General features: G+C 36.8%; 1 protein-coding gene across 1 annotated transcript in view; it reads left to right on the top strand.

Moving 5' to 3' along the window:
• The window catches only part of GRV2 (DNAJ heat shock N-terminal domain-containing protein), a 234,639-nt gene that overhangs the window by 87,819 nt on the left and 128,523 nt on the right, over nucleotides 1-18,297 (top strand). The window contains exons 5-9 of the mRNA XM_089800047.1: nucleotides 7,279-7,487; nucleotides 11,216-11,317; nucleotides 11,403-11,465; nucleotides 11,651-13,900; nucleotides 14,586-14,948. Of these exons, the coding sequence (XP_089656173.1) occupies nucleotides 7,279-7,487; nucleotides 11,216-11,317; nucleotides 11,403-11,465; nucleotides 11,651-13,900; nucleotides 14,586-14,948 (2,987 nt within the window). The remainder of the gene's footprint in view (nucleotides 1-7,278; nucleotides 7,488-11,215; nucleotides 11,318-11,402; nucleotides 11,466-11,650; nucleotides 13,901-14,585; nucleotides 14,949-18,297) is intronic.

Raw genomic sequence — 18,297 nt, 5'->3', positions numbered from 1 at the left:
TTTATCTCATTCTTTTTTTTATTTGATTGATCAACATATATTTCAGCAACCTTAAGAATATGATTCCTATTAGACAACAAATATAAATAATCTGATTTCATAGCTTCAAGAGATGTTTTGACCACCTGCAAATCAGCAACAGGCCAAACTCCCTCCACTTCCCTTTGAGCCTTCTTGTAGAGATCTTCAACCATCTTGTGAGTGCTGTCATAACATACCAAAGATGCTACAATCATGTTTTCACTAACCTTCAACTGGTTCTTTAAGGTGTGCATTCCATTATTGTCATCTTGAAGCATTTCATCGTCTTGCAGTGTCATCTTAGACTGTTCCTCTAAATTCATGTCATGGGCATTAGAAATATATGGTTCATTATACAAAGATTCCAACCTACTATTACCTCGTGTGCAATCGACCTCATCAACCTACTTGTCAAAGCTAACCTCTAAATCCCCAATGTAGAAACTAGCACCCTGTGTAACATCTATGTGATCGCAAGAAGGCTGCAAATCAATGTTAGTTGACTTTTCTGTTTTTTCAAGCCTCTTTATTCAATGATTTTGGTCTGCCGGAAATTCTTCATACACACCTTTGCATTGGTCCTTTGCAAGGAGATCCTGAACCAATTCCAAATACTTTCTTTTTGCCATATCAGTCTTATTTTGATGCTTTAGATGAAAATCGATGTAATCATTGAATGATAAATCATTCTGAATTTGGGTAGACAGTTCTTTATACTCTCCATAAAGGTCGAGTATTTCTGCTCTTATATTGGATTCAAAATTCTGGGCTAACTGCTCTTGTAGTTTCATAGTACCTTTCAAGATTTTGTCCAAACCCTATATTTTCCCAAATTGTCAAGATGAATGTTCTTTCAATAAAATAGAAAACCGATGTGCAAAGATTTTCAACAAGGCTACTGTGGTAATATGTTCAACAACTATAAGAATTCCCACTTGGTTTGACAAGAGATTAAGTTCTAACTAGAGGAATTTTGACCAACAGTGGTGTGCAACCCACATATAAGAATGCTGATGGTACTGTCACATTACCTCTCTAATTATTAGCAAAGACTAATTCACAATCCAGAACATAGGAAAAGCAATATGCGTAGTTTCACGTTATGGTGGAATGCAAAACCACTATTGGTATTTGGGCGTAAGTACAAGCTTTTCATATCATGCCAAAGTGTTGCGTAGGGTACTATATGCAACTTTATTAATTCACCTTCATCGTGAAGGCTTGTTTCTTGCCCATGTAATGAATCTATTAACTCTTTTTCCACATGGGTCCTATACAACAATAAAGTGATTTCCTTATCACCTCCGCCTTGAATGATGCATCATGTAGAACATTCAAAAGCCGAGGAAATGAGTTCTATCGAATCACCAAAGATATAAGTCTAGAATTTATTCTATTCACATGGAGAGGAGAACATCTTGTTGGTTGTTGAAGGATCCAGAAAAGCAGTAAGGTTAACAAGATCTTTCGAATTCATATGTATTCTAGATTCTTCTTCAACCTATAGACTTCACAAAATCGACTAACACCTGCTCATGCGATTCACCTTACTCCCAATAAAGCTTCCCATGTTATACAGTTTTCTCATTCTTGCTAACTGTACTCTTCCCGTGCGTTTATTGAGGGGATGTTTCTGTCCTGTTTCTTACTAGCAGTGACCAATACCATCAGATATTATTAGTTTGAAGTTCAGCAATCAGGTCCTTGACTTAGCTTTGCCTGCTAGAAGCAGATGTAATAACGTTTGCAACTGCTGTTACAGCTAACGCACTGCTAATACTTGCTGATGAATTTATATGTGATTAGTTTGTCTTATGTCCAACTGTGTATAGAGTTTTCGTCCTTAACTTGCAGAGCTACAATCGTTTTCCAGCTTCTCTTTACCTGAACACTGAGATATGCCACCTGTTGTTGTTCCTGCTACTACTCGGTAGTGGTTATTGCCAAATTCTTTTTTTTTGGCTTATTCTCTGAAATATCCCAAACACGTGGCATCCTGCCCATTGGTTTTATTGACAAAACTCCAAGGAATTGTGTAACTACAATTGGTCTCTGCTCACAACAACTCGGACAGCTCAGGAGTCACAAAGAATATCTACGTTCACGTCTTTCTTAACTCCCATTGCATGCTGCTCTAGAACTCTATTACTGTTATGCAATTTGGTGGACAACTAAATTCTCTCATATCTCTTGGTTATAACCAATCTTGAACTGACATATTTTCTAGTATTGTCTTTGTCACTTGGAATCTACAAATACAACAACTTCTGGATCGTGTTACTACCAATATATTCTTCCACAGGCTAGGCAATGGAAATCTTCCTTCAATGCACAATGGAAATAATATTATTGTGGAAGTATTAAGCATGCTATTTTTACATAGGGACAATCAATTGAGGTTATGAGCAAACTTTGAGCGAGCTTCCTCCTTGTATGCAACAATAAAAGTACTTGGTCGCCAACCGATTCATAGCAATGGAGAATTATTATTTTAAATTTCTTCCTGTGATTAATGATGGGAGCTGATATGAAAATTTGATTGTGCAGTGAGAACTTGTCCTGTCTCCACGTCCAGACACTTACTTAGCTTGTTGACTACCATTGTGTAATCTTCTCAGCCCGAAAAGTACTTGGTCGCCAACCGATTCATAGCAATGGAGAATTATTATTTTAAATTTCTTCCCGTGATTAATGATGGGAGCTGATATGAAAATTTGATTGTGCAGTGAGAACTTGTCCTGTCTCCACGTCTAGACACTTAGTTAGCCTGCTGACTACCATTGTGTAATCTTCTCAGCCCAACTGCAACTAAACTCTCCTTTGATATCCTCCAGACTTCATACAGTTACAACCATACTAGCCGCCCGTGGCTTGTTAAGTGGTGAAACTGTCTCCCTCAATACCGTGTGCTAACCCGTGAGCCTCTGTCCAATTCTTAGATGTCTGGTAATTACCCTGTCATTGCGTCTTGTTCCTATTGATGACCCTATCTTGCTCGACTAGAAGGAAGATACTCACGCCATTGCTCCTCTTCTGCTATGGAAGTGTTGACCAACCTTGTTTGTCGTCAACACCCAACTTTGCCAAATAACTTGTACGTGCCCAATCTTTCTCTAGATTCCTTTTCTTCTGATGAATTGTGGAGCTTAGCCTCCTGTAAAATCAGTGCATCACTTCAACAAAACTTGTAATACCATCTCTAATGAACTTCAATCTCAGTCAAGGGAATTGAATATTCATCAGTGTAAGCACAATGATCTTAGGCACCACTTAGACTTAACTGCTTTAATAGTTCATGCCCCAAAATTTATTTCTTTCCTCATTCCGTTAATGATACCTTAAATATTTCAGCTTCTGCTAGAGGGAATATAAAACGCCTCCAGTTCAAAAGTTATGTTCCTTTTGTATGGGAAAGAGCCATTGAAAGGCCTAATATTGTGTTTATCACAATAATAAAGGTTTTTCACAAAACGTCGCAAATTATTTCAATCTTACATTTAAGTTTCTGCCACAAGGTTCCACCCAAAATCACTATAAGAACTAGGACTTTAATAACTGAGGATTTCCTTTAAACTGCATGACCAAATATTTTCAAATAAAATAATTCTTGTGTTTAAGAAGACAAAAGAATTATTTCAAAACTAAAATACTCCGATTTTGCAAATTAATAACCCTGCAGGTTGGCAGATACACTGCTTTGATACCACTGAAATATCCCAAACTGGATATTTAATTGATTTTTGCTCCAAATATGTTCAAAATTAAACATATGTAGATGTATTACAAAATACAATAAAAACCAGCAAAAACTCCAACAGATATTAAACCGTTCTTTCTCAAAATGATACTTAGGATTCTAGCATATAAAAATGTATTACAAACCCACAATATAAAACCTTTAAACTCTCATAAAATTCCTTAAATATGTTATTGCATTATACAACAACAATACAATAACCACCATTCAGAATCCAATCTTAAACACATAATTTACAGTCAGATTGGAACACTCAGAGAAGAACTTGTAAGCGCATAATAGACACCTGAAGTCTCCACGGACAATGGGTTTGTGTCTACTGTTTGCCGGTGTGAGGGGCTACACCCTCACATGGGCTGAAAGCTAAAGATTTCCGAATACTCTCGTAAGAGAGAAACTGAAATTTGAATAATAAATCAAGCATGCCAAATGAATGAGTCTCATCTCCTTTTATCTTTACAGCTGTGACTCTTCGACTCCCTTCCTAGTCTTTGATCTTATCTCTCTTTGTCCTTGTTAGCCCCTTTTATAATATGAAATTGACCTTTTATAAACTGATCCACACTCTCCAAGTCAATTTTAATATTATACAAATATGTCTAACTTTTCTTATGTCCCAAAAAGGGGACATTACATGAGATATTGGATAGTTGTGTCTGATGCGGGGGCATCTTGGGTGTAAGAGCAATCTTTTATCAACCAAAATTATTTCATTTCAGTTGTTCGAAAAAGGGTTGTCTTAATGCAGAGTTGCTATCTGTGGAGGCTTGCTAGTTAGTAAGTCAGTTGTACAAGCTTGGAATGTCCTAATTTTAGAGGTGGATGTTCATCTTGGATATATCAGCCTACCAGTTGAGGCTCAGTGCTATATCATGCGTATTCATGAATTTATTGCAGATTTTTCGTGTGCAATTTTGGTATAAAAACTTCAGGCTCATTTTTGAAGGCCTAAATGTGCTTGGACGAGACCCAAAAACTCGATGGATGGGCACTTGTGCAAATCCGAGCTCGTAGATCAGAAACTGAGGATTCCAAAAAGTGGTTATAATAGCCAATCAGAGCAACAGTTTGAGAGTTATGGCCTTCCAATGTTGGGCTAACCAAAACTTCCAAAATAAATGTCAAAAATGTATTTGGCCGACTGTATATGTATTGTTAGGGTTTGTCAACCCTAGGTGTTAAGTTTGAGTGTCAAGAGCCTTCCTAGGCGGCATAAAATTGCCTATTTACAAATGCTTGAACATTCTCTAGGACAGCTCTGGGTGATAGTTTGAAGCATTGTCTTGCAAATTATTGTAATGAAGGTGCCCATGTGGGTTAGCATATTGTAATTTTGGGTTCGGTAATTCCGCATTTGCGGCGATAATAAGAAGTCCACATTTTGTTCTTGCAAACTATTGTTACTTCTTTCTTCTTGTAACGTGTTTATTATATTAAGGGGAGCACCCTTCATCATGACATCAAGAAGTAACCGAGTGGGGATCTCATGGGTCTCCATGACAAAAGAATGTCTACAGAATCAGCCTCATCCTGAAGTTGACCCAGCATAGAAGTGCTTGACAAGATGTATTGTAACCAACTACATGGGTTCATGAAATTTGATTAGATGCCTTTGTAGGATCTAATGATGCTAAAAATGATAGGGACGGTGGGACAGTAGGAGAGATGCATTTCCAGGACAACAATCTGATGGCCTTTTTTGGGGACGGTGGGGGATGACATTATATTTATATATAAATATAATGTTGTCTGATGATATCTGCAGAAGCCTGCATGCCAACCACATTCTGAAAAGAATTTATTTGTTTTACTTCCCACACAACTTCCAACACAATACCACCCTATATGAGACTCTTGGTGGATGCATCTTTAATACCATATCAAGAACTGTCAAGTTTTCAACTTATTTGAGCAAAGAAATCAGAAATCTAAATTATTGCTATTAGCGCTACCTGTTATATAACAGATAACTTGCATCATCAACTATGAATTTAAATTGTGATTTATCTATTGCTGTCATTACAGTTGTTGCTATCACTGCTGTCATGATTAATTTAATCTTTGTTACAATGCCGCCATTATATATTTATTGCTGCTGTTATAAATGCTATTGTGCAATACCACTGTTATAAAGCTGTTGCGATGTATTTAACAGTGAACAATATTTTTTAACATTATAAAATATTGCTTTTTTGTAAGGAATGCCTAGCCATCCCCAGGATGGTTAGTGAATGTCTGAGGTATCCATGGCCGCAGGTGCCCTCTAGGTCCGGCTTCCACATTGTTGCCATCCCCAACTTTGGGGGTGCATTCTTGGATGTATTTGGATGCTTTCATTTTAGGGGGGACAGCTAGAGGATGTCCCCTAATGTCCCTCTGTCCCTGAAATGCCGTGGGGGTTGGGTGTTTGAGGGGTGGGGATGCCTCCCCATGTTTTAGCAATTACAGAGCTCCTTTAGAAGAGATATTTACCGTCACATCTGACACTGCCCTTCTAGTAACACCCTTAATAAGTTTCTGGAATATGTTCCTTTTTATACAGTTAGCCTGTCCCTGTTATTGGAATTGGATGTCTATTCCCCAAGAGCTAATAACTGGAGCTCTTGGATTATGCTGCTCAATTATCTGTAGTACTTGCTTCAAATTTTCATGTGATCTTCAATATTACTAGTTGGCATTAGTAGGATTAACTTAGCGATTAGTTTATGTTCTCTCTCTCTGGTTGTATCCAATGGAGGGCATAAAGTGAATTTGCAATGAATTTAGATTGAATTTGTTTCTTATTAGCCTTGTAAAATGCTAATTATTGGTCAGACATTAGAAAGCAGTGATCCAAAGGGACACATTCCTAGGGGTTTGGATGACCTTCACAATGGCTAGTACAAGATGTTCCCATTTTCAAGACTGGACAAACTGGTTTATTTGATGCAGGAAAAAAATGCTTAACACCCATTAGAACCTAGAATAGGAAGGATTGTGATTCCAACTGGAGGACATTATATTTACTGTTTAATATTTGGCTGTTATTTTGTTTAAGTTATTTAAAGAGCCATCTCACTATTGGTCCCCTGCTTTTCCCATATATAATTTGTCATCCACAATGCTTTGTAGTTTGTACCCATATTTCCATACTCGACATACCAGAATATTAGATGAACACTGTTAGAAAGTATGACTGGTGCAAGTCATTTTACCCTAGAGTCAGATATAGCAGCCAGAGTTTGTTTTCTCGTTTCAATGATGTGTGCTTGTGAATTTATATCCACATTTAATAGGGATTATTTGTTAGGTTTCAAATCAACCTTGAATACTTTGAGAAATCTGTCCATACAAAGATGCTGCATGCATTCTCTATATTGATTCTGGGGATTAGTGCTTATGGCATTTTCTGATATGATTTTTAAGTTCCCAGATTTTAAATTCTACTATTGTTGTGTATTGTACCAGATTTTTAACTGGAGGACGTCTCTAACTTTTTGATTTTTTTGTTTGGTGAATAGCCAAAGTTGCTGTGGGTGCTGAGGAAACACCCTGTGGTGAATGGTCAGTAACAAGGCTGCGCACTGCTGCTCATGGCACTGCTAATAGTTTGGGCTTAACATTAGGTGTTGGGCCAAAAGGTGGCTTGGGTGATCAGGGTGATGCTGTCTCCAGGCAACTTATCCTTACAAAAATGTCACTATTTGAACGTCGGCCTGACAATTATGAGGTAGCCATCTCTTTTAAATTATGATGTAGGATATTGCAAATCACATTGTTCTGGCCTCCCAATAAATGGGCTGTGATAGTTCTAGTTTTATATTTTAGTTTTGTGAAGCTAAGTTGCTACACATGTTGATATAGATTAATCTCTCAAAAAAAATGATGTAAACAATGGACCCAAATGTTGAATATTTCAGCAGATTTTTGATATGCTAACCTTCAGGAATCTCCAGCTAATCAAAAGAAGGCTGAAATCAAAGAGAAATAGAAACTTTGACTGGAAGAAGATGCCCCGCTATTAGAATGCAAACAAAGCTCATGGGTTCTTGAAGGAATCAACTAAGGAAGAACTTATTGATATGACTAACATACAATTCAGATTGCACGAATCAATATTTGTACACAAGTTTGAGAAGATTGAATCAGCTTCATGTAGAAAGATGTGGATCATCGCTTACATGTGCTTTTGTATGCAGTTTTTGGCAGCTAACATTCACCTCTGTGAGCATCACCTGGATCCAATAAGTGCTAAGTGTTCCATTCATTCTCATGAGAGATGGGTTCATGTGAGCCACTACTCATTAAATATGGGTCAATGAGTTTGACTCAAAAACTACACAGTAAATCCTGATAGCAATATCACAAGCTAATATTCAACCTATATCAAATAGCAGTATCTCAACAGAAAGAACAAGAGAAGTTCTTGCATGGTTGAAGTTTCCTGTCTATTAGGTTCCAAACAAGCTGTTAGCACATTCATAAATCAAAAGTGTATTGTAACTTGTTTCTGGCCAGTCGGGTCAAGTCTTATCGCCGACTGACAACTGAAGTACTCATATATCATAATGACATTTACTCTATGTTAAATTATTCTCCTTTTCTTTTAATTTAATAACATTTTCTTACTAAATGAGAAATTCTTTCAATGTTCGCTTGACCATGATCCTTGTCTGGTTTCATGTTTCTGGTATATACCTTAACACTGTTGCTTTGTTAGGCTGTTTCATTTGTTAAGTAAGGTGATAACCATTTTGATGATTACTTAACAGTTGAATTGGATTTCGTATTTCGTCACAACTAAAGGAAATTTAGTAGTATCAGTTGAAGCAGTTACTGTATGATTGTTTGCTTTACAATTGTGTTTTCCAGAGTTCCTAATCTCTGCAGTTTTTTTTACATGCTGACCTCAAGGAATCCCCAATGATCTGATAATGACGGAAAATATTGAACAAGGGAAGTAGGGACTTTGTAGGGATAAGAGAAGCAATAATCTGCAAAATGTAGTGATTATACCTGATTAATCATGAATCATGGAGCTAGACAAAATTTTCCCTGACAAATCCTGATTTGTGAAAAATTTGTTGATCCAATTTTCAATGATCTTTGTGTTTAAAACACATTAAAATCATGTTAAAATGGCCAAACTACCCTTATAAAGTCCTGCAAAACCCTAGAAAAGCTTGCAAAATTGCCAAATCACTCAGATATAGTGCCTATTCTAGGATGGAATCAAATTCAGTACAGAATTGGTGTGGAAACAATTTGTTATTTTGTCCCTTAATTTTCTTTTTGACCTCTAGAAAACCTAAATAGAGGAGTAGGAGGAACAATGTTTGTCATTACCAAATTTGAAAGAGCCTCAATTATCCTGAATTGTGGGGGGTGTGTGATTTAGTGTTGAAGAAGCTAATGAATCTGCTCTAAATTGCCGCTTCATTATGACTTCCAACTCTTGCACAACCCACCACATGGATTCTAATGCGAACAATTATATAATTAATATTATTAACTATTAATATATACATTTATACTTTATATAATTAGTATATTCAATTTTCAATATATATATATATATATATATTTAAATTTTTAATTAATATTTATAATTTTATTATTAGCGCTTGTCTCCACCTATGATAGTAGTTCCAAGTTAGGTAGTGCCAAAATCAGTGGTTTGATAATCTTTGACTTCAATGAAACAAATGTCTTTTGTTGAATTCTAACCCATATAAAGGACTTACCAATTGTGATTATGGCCTATAAAGCATTACGATTATGGAATATGAGTTGATAAACTTTTTAAAATATTGAAATACCCCTCCAAAACTCTTTGCCTCAAATAGTTCTGTACATGGTATATAGTATATACTATGCACATAGTACTCGAAATGCTACTTATGAAAATATGTATAACAATATAAGAAGTAAAATTTCAAATTTGCAAATGCCAAATACTAAACACTTGAACATTGAACATTCAACAGTGAACATTGAATATTGAATTACTAATTAGAACTTAGAATACTAAATAAGATTGTCAAATGGGGAAATGAAAGATTTTTGTTATATCAAAAATATCATAAATATGAGAACAATTAGTAGCATGATATCAAAACAAGTAGAAAATGTCAAAATGTAGTGAAGAGAGGCCCCTAGTCATTTGTCAAGGTAAATTCCTCATCATTGGAGCTTAAGTGGGTGTAAAAACATCAACTTGATTTGATGCAATTTCCCCATCAATTTCTTCTTTTGTTTTTAAATTCGAAAACAGGGTCTGTGGGTGGCAGCCTCTAGTAGGGTCGAGTAGTGTCACCCCTTGTGAGGTCCCGAGGCACATGTCACACCTTTTCGCTTTTGTTTGGCCTTTGCATTCCTCAATTTTAAAGCATTTTTTCTCACAAAATTAACATGTTTCAACAAAATTAAAAATCATGTATTTTTTTATAAATTCACTATTATGGCCATCTCCATGTCTGTTTCAGGGAAGCCATGTCATTCCCCCGATGATGTAATGGTGGTAGAAGGGTAGTGGTCGGGGGATGCCGTGTATCCATCTCTTTATCCTCGTCCCCTTGTCCTGTTACCATCCCCATCCATAATCAATTAAATGTGTAGTTGAAGCAAGGGAGATGTGGTTTACCGGCGCCTCCAAAGTAAGTACTGTTTATAGTTAGACATTTCTGCCTCTTGTGGGCTAAGAGGCAAGTTGTTTACCGCAAGGGATGGGACTGGTCATAGTCGGACACTCTTGCTACTTGTGGGATGAGATGTGAGTTGCCATGATTTGGATGTTGCATGCTCTCGGGCTTAGTTGGGTTGGATGGTTTATTGGCACCTGTTTTGAGTTCCCTACCAAGCTATGATTGCTTATGGGATAGTTGTCTAGTCATAATGCTTATCAGAAAATGCTTATACATTAGCTGAATAATGGCTAGTGAAGTTCGCTTAACATGTTATTGTTCAAGCTGTTGTTTTTGTGCACAGACAGGTAAAATTTTAATTCTGGGAGATAATGCTTTATCAGAATGCAAGTAAGCTCTGGACTTTCGATTGAAATAGTAAATCAAAGAAGAACTTATAAGTAAATTTAATATTTAGATCTTGTAGTTTAAATAAAAATTGATAATACATTGATACATGTTGCTTGGCTTAAGATGGAGATATGTAGATGTTGGGGCTTCTACTGTTGTTTTTGTATCTGCACTTTTTGGCTGAAACTTAGTGTGGATGGACTTTTCCATCTCCATGAGTTCGAATAGTTGATAACTCATTCCTGTAATGATTAACAGAGGAACTGCTTGTAAATTATGTAGACCTAGATTATATGTTCAAAATAATCTGTTCTTTTCTTTAATTTAATCATGCTCCTTAATATTTTGGAAGGGCTTCTTTTAATTTTTTAGTGCACTACAGTCCTTTTTTGTTTTATAAAAAGCTTGTGAATATGAATTGCAGGCAGTTATTGTACGACCATTGTTTGCTGTTAGTGCTCTTATCCGTTTTGCAGAAGAGCCACAGATGTTTGCCATTGAATTTAATGATGGGTGTCCAATTCATGTAAGTAAAAAAAAAGAGTTCAAATATACTTGGTAGCCAAATTGATGCCTCGGGTATCTTCATGTTTGTAGCTTGGCATTTTCAGGTTTATGCGAGTACTTCTCGTGATAGCTTACTTGCAGCAGTTCGAGACGTTTTACAAACAGAAGTAGGTAGACTTGATCTTTAAGAAATTTACTCTCCTTAGGCCACTTTGTCAAATTACATGATATTTTCTTATTATAATTAAGTCTTTTTTATGCTTAAGCCTTTTTTATGTTTGTTACTACTTTGTCTGGGATTTTTTAAAAAGATACTGCTATCACACATGATGTGATTACTGACTATGTGCAGAGACAATCCCCAATTCCGATTTTGCCAAGGTTGACTATGCCGGGTCACCGACTTGATCCTCCATGTGGACGAGTTTCTCCACATTCTCAACAAGTTGCCAGTGGTTCACGTTTTTTTGCAGATATTGAAAGTGAGGCAATGCATCTTAAGCATCTAGCAGCTGCAGCCAAAGATGCTGTAGCAGAAGGTGGTTCTGTTCCTGGCTCAAGAGCAAAACTTTGGCGCAGGGTCAGAGAGTTTAATGCCTGCATTCCATATAGTGGAGTTCAACCTAATGCAGAAGTCCCTGAAGTGGCCTTAATGGCCTTGATGACAATGCTTCCAACTTCACCCAACCTACCACCTGAATCACCACCACCACCACCACCTTCTCCAAAGGCATCTGCAACTCTAATGGGTTTTGTTGCATGCTTACGCCGTTTGCTGACATCTGGAAGTGCAGCTTCAGCTGTTCTTTCAATTCCTGCCGCTGTTGTCAGAGTAATGGGTTTGCTGAGAAGTGGTTCAGACGGGGTAGCAGCAGAAGCTGCTGGACTAGTAGCTATGCTTATTGGAGGTGGTCCAGGAGAAACAAATATACTTCTAGATTCAAAAGGTGAGCGCCATGCCACCTTCATGCATACAAAATCAGTACTCTTTGGTCATCAAAGCTATATAACTATTCTTGTGAATAGACTAAAGCCAGTGTCAGTATCACCTTTGCTTTCAATGTCAGTGGTAGAGGTTCTTGAGGCCATGTTATGTGAACCCCAGGGAGAGACAACACAGCTTGCAACTTTTGTGGAAATGCTACGCCAAGTGGCTGGCTTGAGACGTCGATTGTTTGCATTATTTGGGCACCCTGCAGAAAGTGTGAGAGAAACTGTAGCTGTGATAATGCGTACTATTGCAGAGGAAGATGCTATTGCAGCTGAATCAATGCGTGATGCTGCACTTCGTGATGGTGCCTTGTTGCGACATCTGGTACATGCTTTTTTCCTTCCGGCTGGTGAGCGTCGTGAAGTAAGTCGACAGCTTGTAGCTTTGTGGGCAGACTCTTATCAACCTGCTCTCGATCTACTGTCACGTGTACTTCCTCCTGGCCTTGTTGCATATCTGCATACACGCCCAGCTGAGAATGATAATGAAGATGGGCAAGTCCAACTTTATCAAACAACATACTCTAAACGTAGGCAAATGCGACTTCTTCAGCGCAGAAAAGGCAGAGTGGCTAGGGGGAAAGTTGCCGATGACTATGTTCCAGGGTATACTTACAGAGTAGAAGACATTTCTACTGGTGATCCCTCAAAAATCATTCATAGTGCTCCGTCACGGACAGCTGATGAAAATCTGAACTCAAATGGAAATTTACCTGGAGAATCAGCTGTGAACATTAGTAATCCTTCAGTCAATGAAGCATTTCCTTCAGGGAATCCAGTTTATGATGGTGCCTCACCTGTAGTACCTTTTAGAGGGTCTAATTTTCCGTCTCTCCAGTTAGGAAATTCAAGTATTGCAGATTCAGTTGAATATGATATTGCCACAGACATTTCACAGTTAGGCATTCCTGCACCTGCACAGGTTGTAATGGAAAACAAACCTGTGGGCTCTGGCAGACTGCTTTGTAACTGGCCTGAATTTTGGCGAGAATTCAGTCTTGATCACAACCGTGCAGATCTGATTTGGAATGAGCGAACGAGGCAGGAACTAAGGGAAGCTCTTCTTGCTGAAGTTCATAATTTAGATGTTGAGAAGGGACGAACTGAGGATGTTATTAGTTTTGGAGGCAGCATAAATGAGGAGAAGATGGGCTTGGAATCTGCTGTCCAGGTGTCTTGGAACTATACAGAGTTTTCAGTTCAATATCCCAGTTTGTCAAAAGAAGTTTGTGTGGGACAGTATTATCTACGCCTTCTGCTTGATGGTGGAGCTGGAAGCAGAGCTCAAGACTTTCCTTTAAGAGATCCTGTTGCATTTTTCAGAGCATTATATCACAGGTTTCTGTGCGATGCTGATGTTGGCCTCACTGTAGAGGGTGCATTGCCAGATGAATTAGGTGCATCAGATGAATGGTGTGACGTGGGAAGATTGGATGGTTTTGGTGGTGGTGGAGGTTCTTCAGTAAGGGAACTATGTGCTCGAGCAATGACTATTGTTTATGAACAACACTATCAAGCTATAGGTCCTTTTGATGGCACTGCGCATGTTACTGTTCTACTTGATAGGACAAGTGATCGAGCACTTAGACATCGTCTGTTGTTACTTTTAAAGGTAGATAATATTTCTTTCTGCATAGCACATTATAAACAATTATGCTTCTATCCTTACAGGTAAATTCCTATTGCCAGGTATCCTTTGTATTAGATGCCACAACTGAGGGCTATCTCTAAGTCAAATTTTTTAGTACATACACCTGGCATCATCTGTTGGGGTATGCCACACCTGGAATTGGGTTTGGTAGTTTACCTGATTCAACGTTTAACATTTATACTACAACATGCAACATGTCTCTAGGGGATTAGAGTACATATCGTCCTGCCTCTTAAAGTCTTGCTGATTCAACACTTTATCTCATCGCATTTGATTCAAGGCAGTGAGATCTGTGATTCTTGAATTCTCTTCATATGGCCATAAGCAAGTGTTTAGCTCAAAAGAACTCTTTGATTCAAAAGTGATTGTTTCTTAGATACTTTCTCTATGTATGGTATCTATTTCAATAAATTTTGCATGTTGTAGTACCAGTGGCTTTTGTAGCTTCAGCTATGTTCAAGTCTTCATATTTGTAACCAATGTTCAAGTCATCATAACTATTTTTGTTGTATACCACGAAATTTATTTTTTGAGTAGGAGACTTTTGCAAAGTTTATTTTATAGATTCTAAAGAATTATTCTTCCTATGTAGACTGAGTGATGTATGGTTATTTTATATAATGTTGGTGATCTGTGTTTTTTGCAGGTACTGATGAAAGTGCCAGCAAATGTTGAGGCATGCGTCTCAGTTGGAGGTTGTGTGTTAGTAGTAGATCTTCTCACAACTGCTCATGAAGCATCTGAAAGAACATCAATTCCATTGCAGTCCAATTTAATTGCTGCCACTGCTTTTATGGAACCACCCAAGGAATGGCTATTCCTTAACAAGGATAGAGTGCAGGTTGGACCCGTCGAGAAAGATGGGATACGGAGAGCTTGGTCTAAGCAAGAGATTGATTGGAACTCAAAGTGTTGGGCTTCTGGAATGACTGAGTGGAAAAGATTGCGTGACATTCGTGAGTTGCGTTGGGCCATGGCATCTCGTATTGCTATCCTTACACCTGTGCAGGTAAATATTTAATTCATGTGCATTTTGAAGACTCTAATATGAGCTACAGAGACAAAGGAAAGCCTTTACTGGAATGTATCAAAATGGACACTGTCATTTTGTGTCAATCCAGCATAGTTGCCAATATGGTATCGTTTTACATCTATGGTGAAAACATTCATTTGCGTTTGATTCCTTGGATAAAGAAACTAGTTATGTAAAAAGTAATTTTTTTTCTTAGGTTATGAAAGATGAACTAGTTGGTTTTCACTTTTCATTACATCCTTATTTCTTATAGAGCTATGAGAAGATTTTAAATCAAGTTGATGATAGTTATTGCCAAGTTAGAATACCAAATTATTTCTCCTTAAATCCATCAAAAAATGACCTTTGATGTGACATTCCACGGTGTAGCAGCTGCAACTGAACTAGAACTCGAATTTTTAAATTGGCCAAATTGAAACAGGGTAAGTTTTTAATTTATTTCACAGCGTAAAACTTGAAATCAAGTTCACAATACCACATACAATGTATATGCTAAATAAAACTGCTGTGAAAATTGGAACCTCAAATACACTACCTTATTCCATATCAATTAGTTTCTACTCAATCTCATCTCTGACATTCATTGTTCACTGTTAAAATAATAAAATTAGTAACGGATTTTTATTACACTCAGACTCATCATCTTGATTAACATTAAACGCTGTAGATCAATTAGAAGAAAATCATAACCTTAGTGTGGTTCTATAATGCTGTAATCTGTTTGTGGCTGAAATGAATTTGATAGGATCACAACGTTGTCGTATTGCTATCAGGATTCAATTGTGTAGCATTTGAGTCAAACTTATTGATCCATATTTCATGAGTAGTGGTTCACAAGAACCCATCTGTCATGCAAAGTGTAAATTTCTTATCATATTTCAATGTAATGCTAACTGATGCACGATTTTATTTGCAGGTTCAAATTCTAATGGCAATGGATCTGATTTACTTAAGAATATATGTATTACTCTACAGTAATATAACAGAGATGTTCTTAAATGTGATGCTTATGTTCCTTTGGATATGCTTGCATTAATTGATTTTGATGCCTAGCAATATCGGGCAGATCGAGTATATATATATAGGGTGTGAGAGTGAGTGGGCATATCTCCAAATGGAGACATGACCGTTCACTATCACACCTATTCGGTGTTTGACTATCATACCCGTTCTGAGTTTAGTTAGACATAACACAAGTCTAAACTTATATCAATGACCATAATGAACTCGTTTCAATCACAGCCCACTAATGATCTAAACAAATAGGGATCGGAATATATCTCGATCATTACTGAGATACGATCTCAAATGAAAATATATTTATGAACATCGGTTAGATGCAGTGATTATATGCAGAATACCATTCAACTGGATTATATATATATGTATGTATATATATCAGTATGTAAAATCATACTATATATATATATATATATATATATATATATATATATATATATATATATATATATATATATATATATATATATATATATATATATATCATTGATCATAGATATTGTCTGACCGAAGCTACATACTTTAACACTCCCTCTTAGCTAGGGAAGACAAAGTGCAAATATATAAGTTATCCTTATATTGAAAAGTGATATCACCTAACTCGTGATATGCTTAAGAAAATCAAGTCTCATGATATTCTTTCCAATTATGGTGTGTACACAGACATCAAGTCTCATGATGTCTCGCATAAGAGATCATGGTATATCCATAGATATTACATCTCATAATATCCACCATGATAAGTGAACATAATGATCCTTTATAGATATCACATCACATGATATTTATCAATATGTCCTTTTAACTATCATGACTTGTCCATGAATATCAAGTCACACGATATTCATCATGATAGTAGTCTAATCATTATAAAGTCGTCACCCTATAATGTTAGAGTCAACATTTCATTATAAAAGATTGTCACCTTTTAATAATGTACATAGGCTAGGCCCATAAGTTAGAGAGTCACACATATGACAAAAGTTTACACTTTAAACATCTTTATTTATATTAACACAAAATTTACAAAGTTGAGACTCAATCTCATAAACGCACATTTCAACCATACCAAGTTTCTTTCTAAAATGATCAACTTTCACCTTAGGAAGAGGCTTGGTGAGAATGTCAGCTGTTTGATCACTTGTATTAATATATTCCAACTGAATAACTCTTCTTTCCACCATGTCTCTTACGTAGTGGTAAGGGATTTCTATATGCTTTGATCTATCATGAAATACCAGATTCATGGATAACTTGATGAAACGTTGGTTATCACAGTGAATGGTGGTAGGATTCAGAGGTTCACAAAATAAACTCGCAAGCAATTTTCGAAGCCACATTGATTCTCTTGCTCCCATTGCTGCTGCAATGTACTCTGCCTCGGTTGAACAACTTAGCGACTTAAGCTTGCTTGTTGCAAACCCATGAGATCATAGCTGATCCCAAACTAAAACATCCTAATGTGCTTTTCCGGTCTTTTACACTTCTGGTCCAATCAGAATTAGTGTATCCATGTAACTCCAAGTTGGTATTCTCATATTTAAGTTCATACCCAATAGTACCTTGAAGATATCTTAATATATGCTTTAAAGCAACAAGATGTACTTCTCAAGGTTCACATATGAAATGACTTAATGCATTCACAACATAGTAGATATCCGGCCTAGTATTCATAAGGTACATTAGAGACCCAATCATCTGTCTGTATAAAGTGGGATCGATAAGTCTGGATTCAACAGTTCCTTTAGCTTGTGTAAGATGATATCCATAGGTGTTGACATAGGTCAATTGTTCTACATTCCAAATCTTTTCAAATTATCGACTGTATACATCTTTTGATGTAGGAAGATGTTTCCTGACTTCTGACGAACTTCCACTCCAAGGAAGTAACGAAGAATCCCTAAGTCCTTCATGTGAAATTCAGAAGTCAATTCTTTCTTACACTGACTAATGAGATGGTCTTCTCCTGTAATTAGAAGGTCATCAACATAAAGGATTAGATTTAACATATCACCTTTAGTTACTTTAAAATAAAGATCTGGATCAATATCATTCTTGGAGATTCCAAGACTTAGTAGATATTTGTCAATCCTTTCATACCAAGCTCAGGGAGCTTGTTCGAGTCCATATAGAGCCCTTTTTAATTTACACACATAAGAGGCAACATCTTGAGTCACATACCCTTCAGGTTGCTCCAAGTATTATTCTTCCTCAATAGTTCCATTTAGAAAGGTAGTTTTCACATCCATTTGATGAGTTTTCTAACCTTTGGCTGCTGCAATGGCTATTACAGCTCTAACTGAGG

The sequence above is a fragment of the Cupressus sempervirens genome, chromosome 9 (genome assembly GCF_028749045.1).
Source record: "Cupressus sempervirens isolate cs-2001-9-10 chromosome 9, ASM2874904v1, whole genome shotgun sequence".
Taxonomy (NCBI): domain Eukaryota; kingdom Viridiplantae; phylum Streptophyta; class Pinopsida; order Cupressales; family Cupressaceae; genus Cupressus; species Cupressus sempervirens.
Note: the sequence above shows the minus strand (reverse complement) of the source record. Positions and strands in the feature narration are given on the sequence as shown.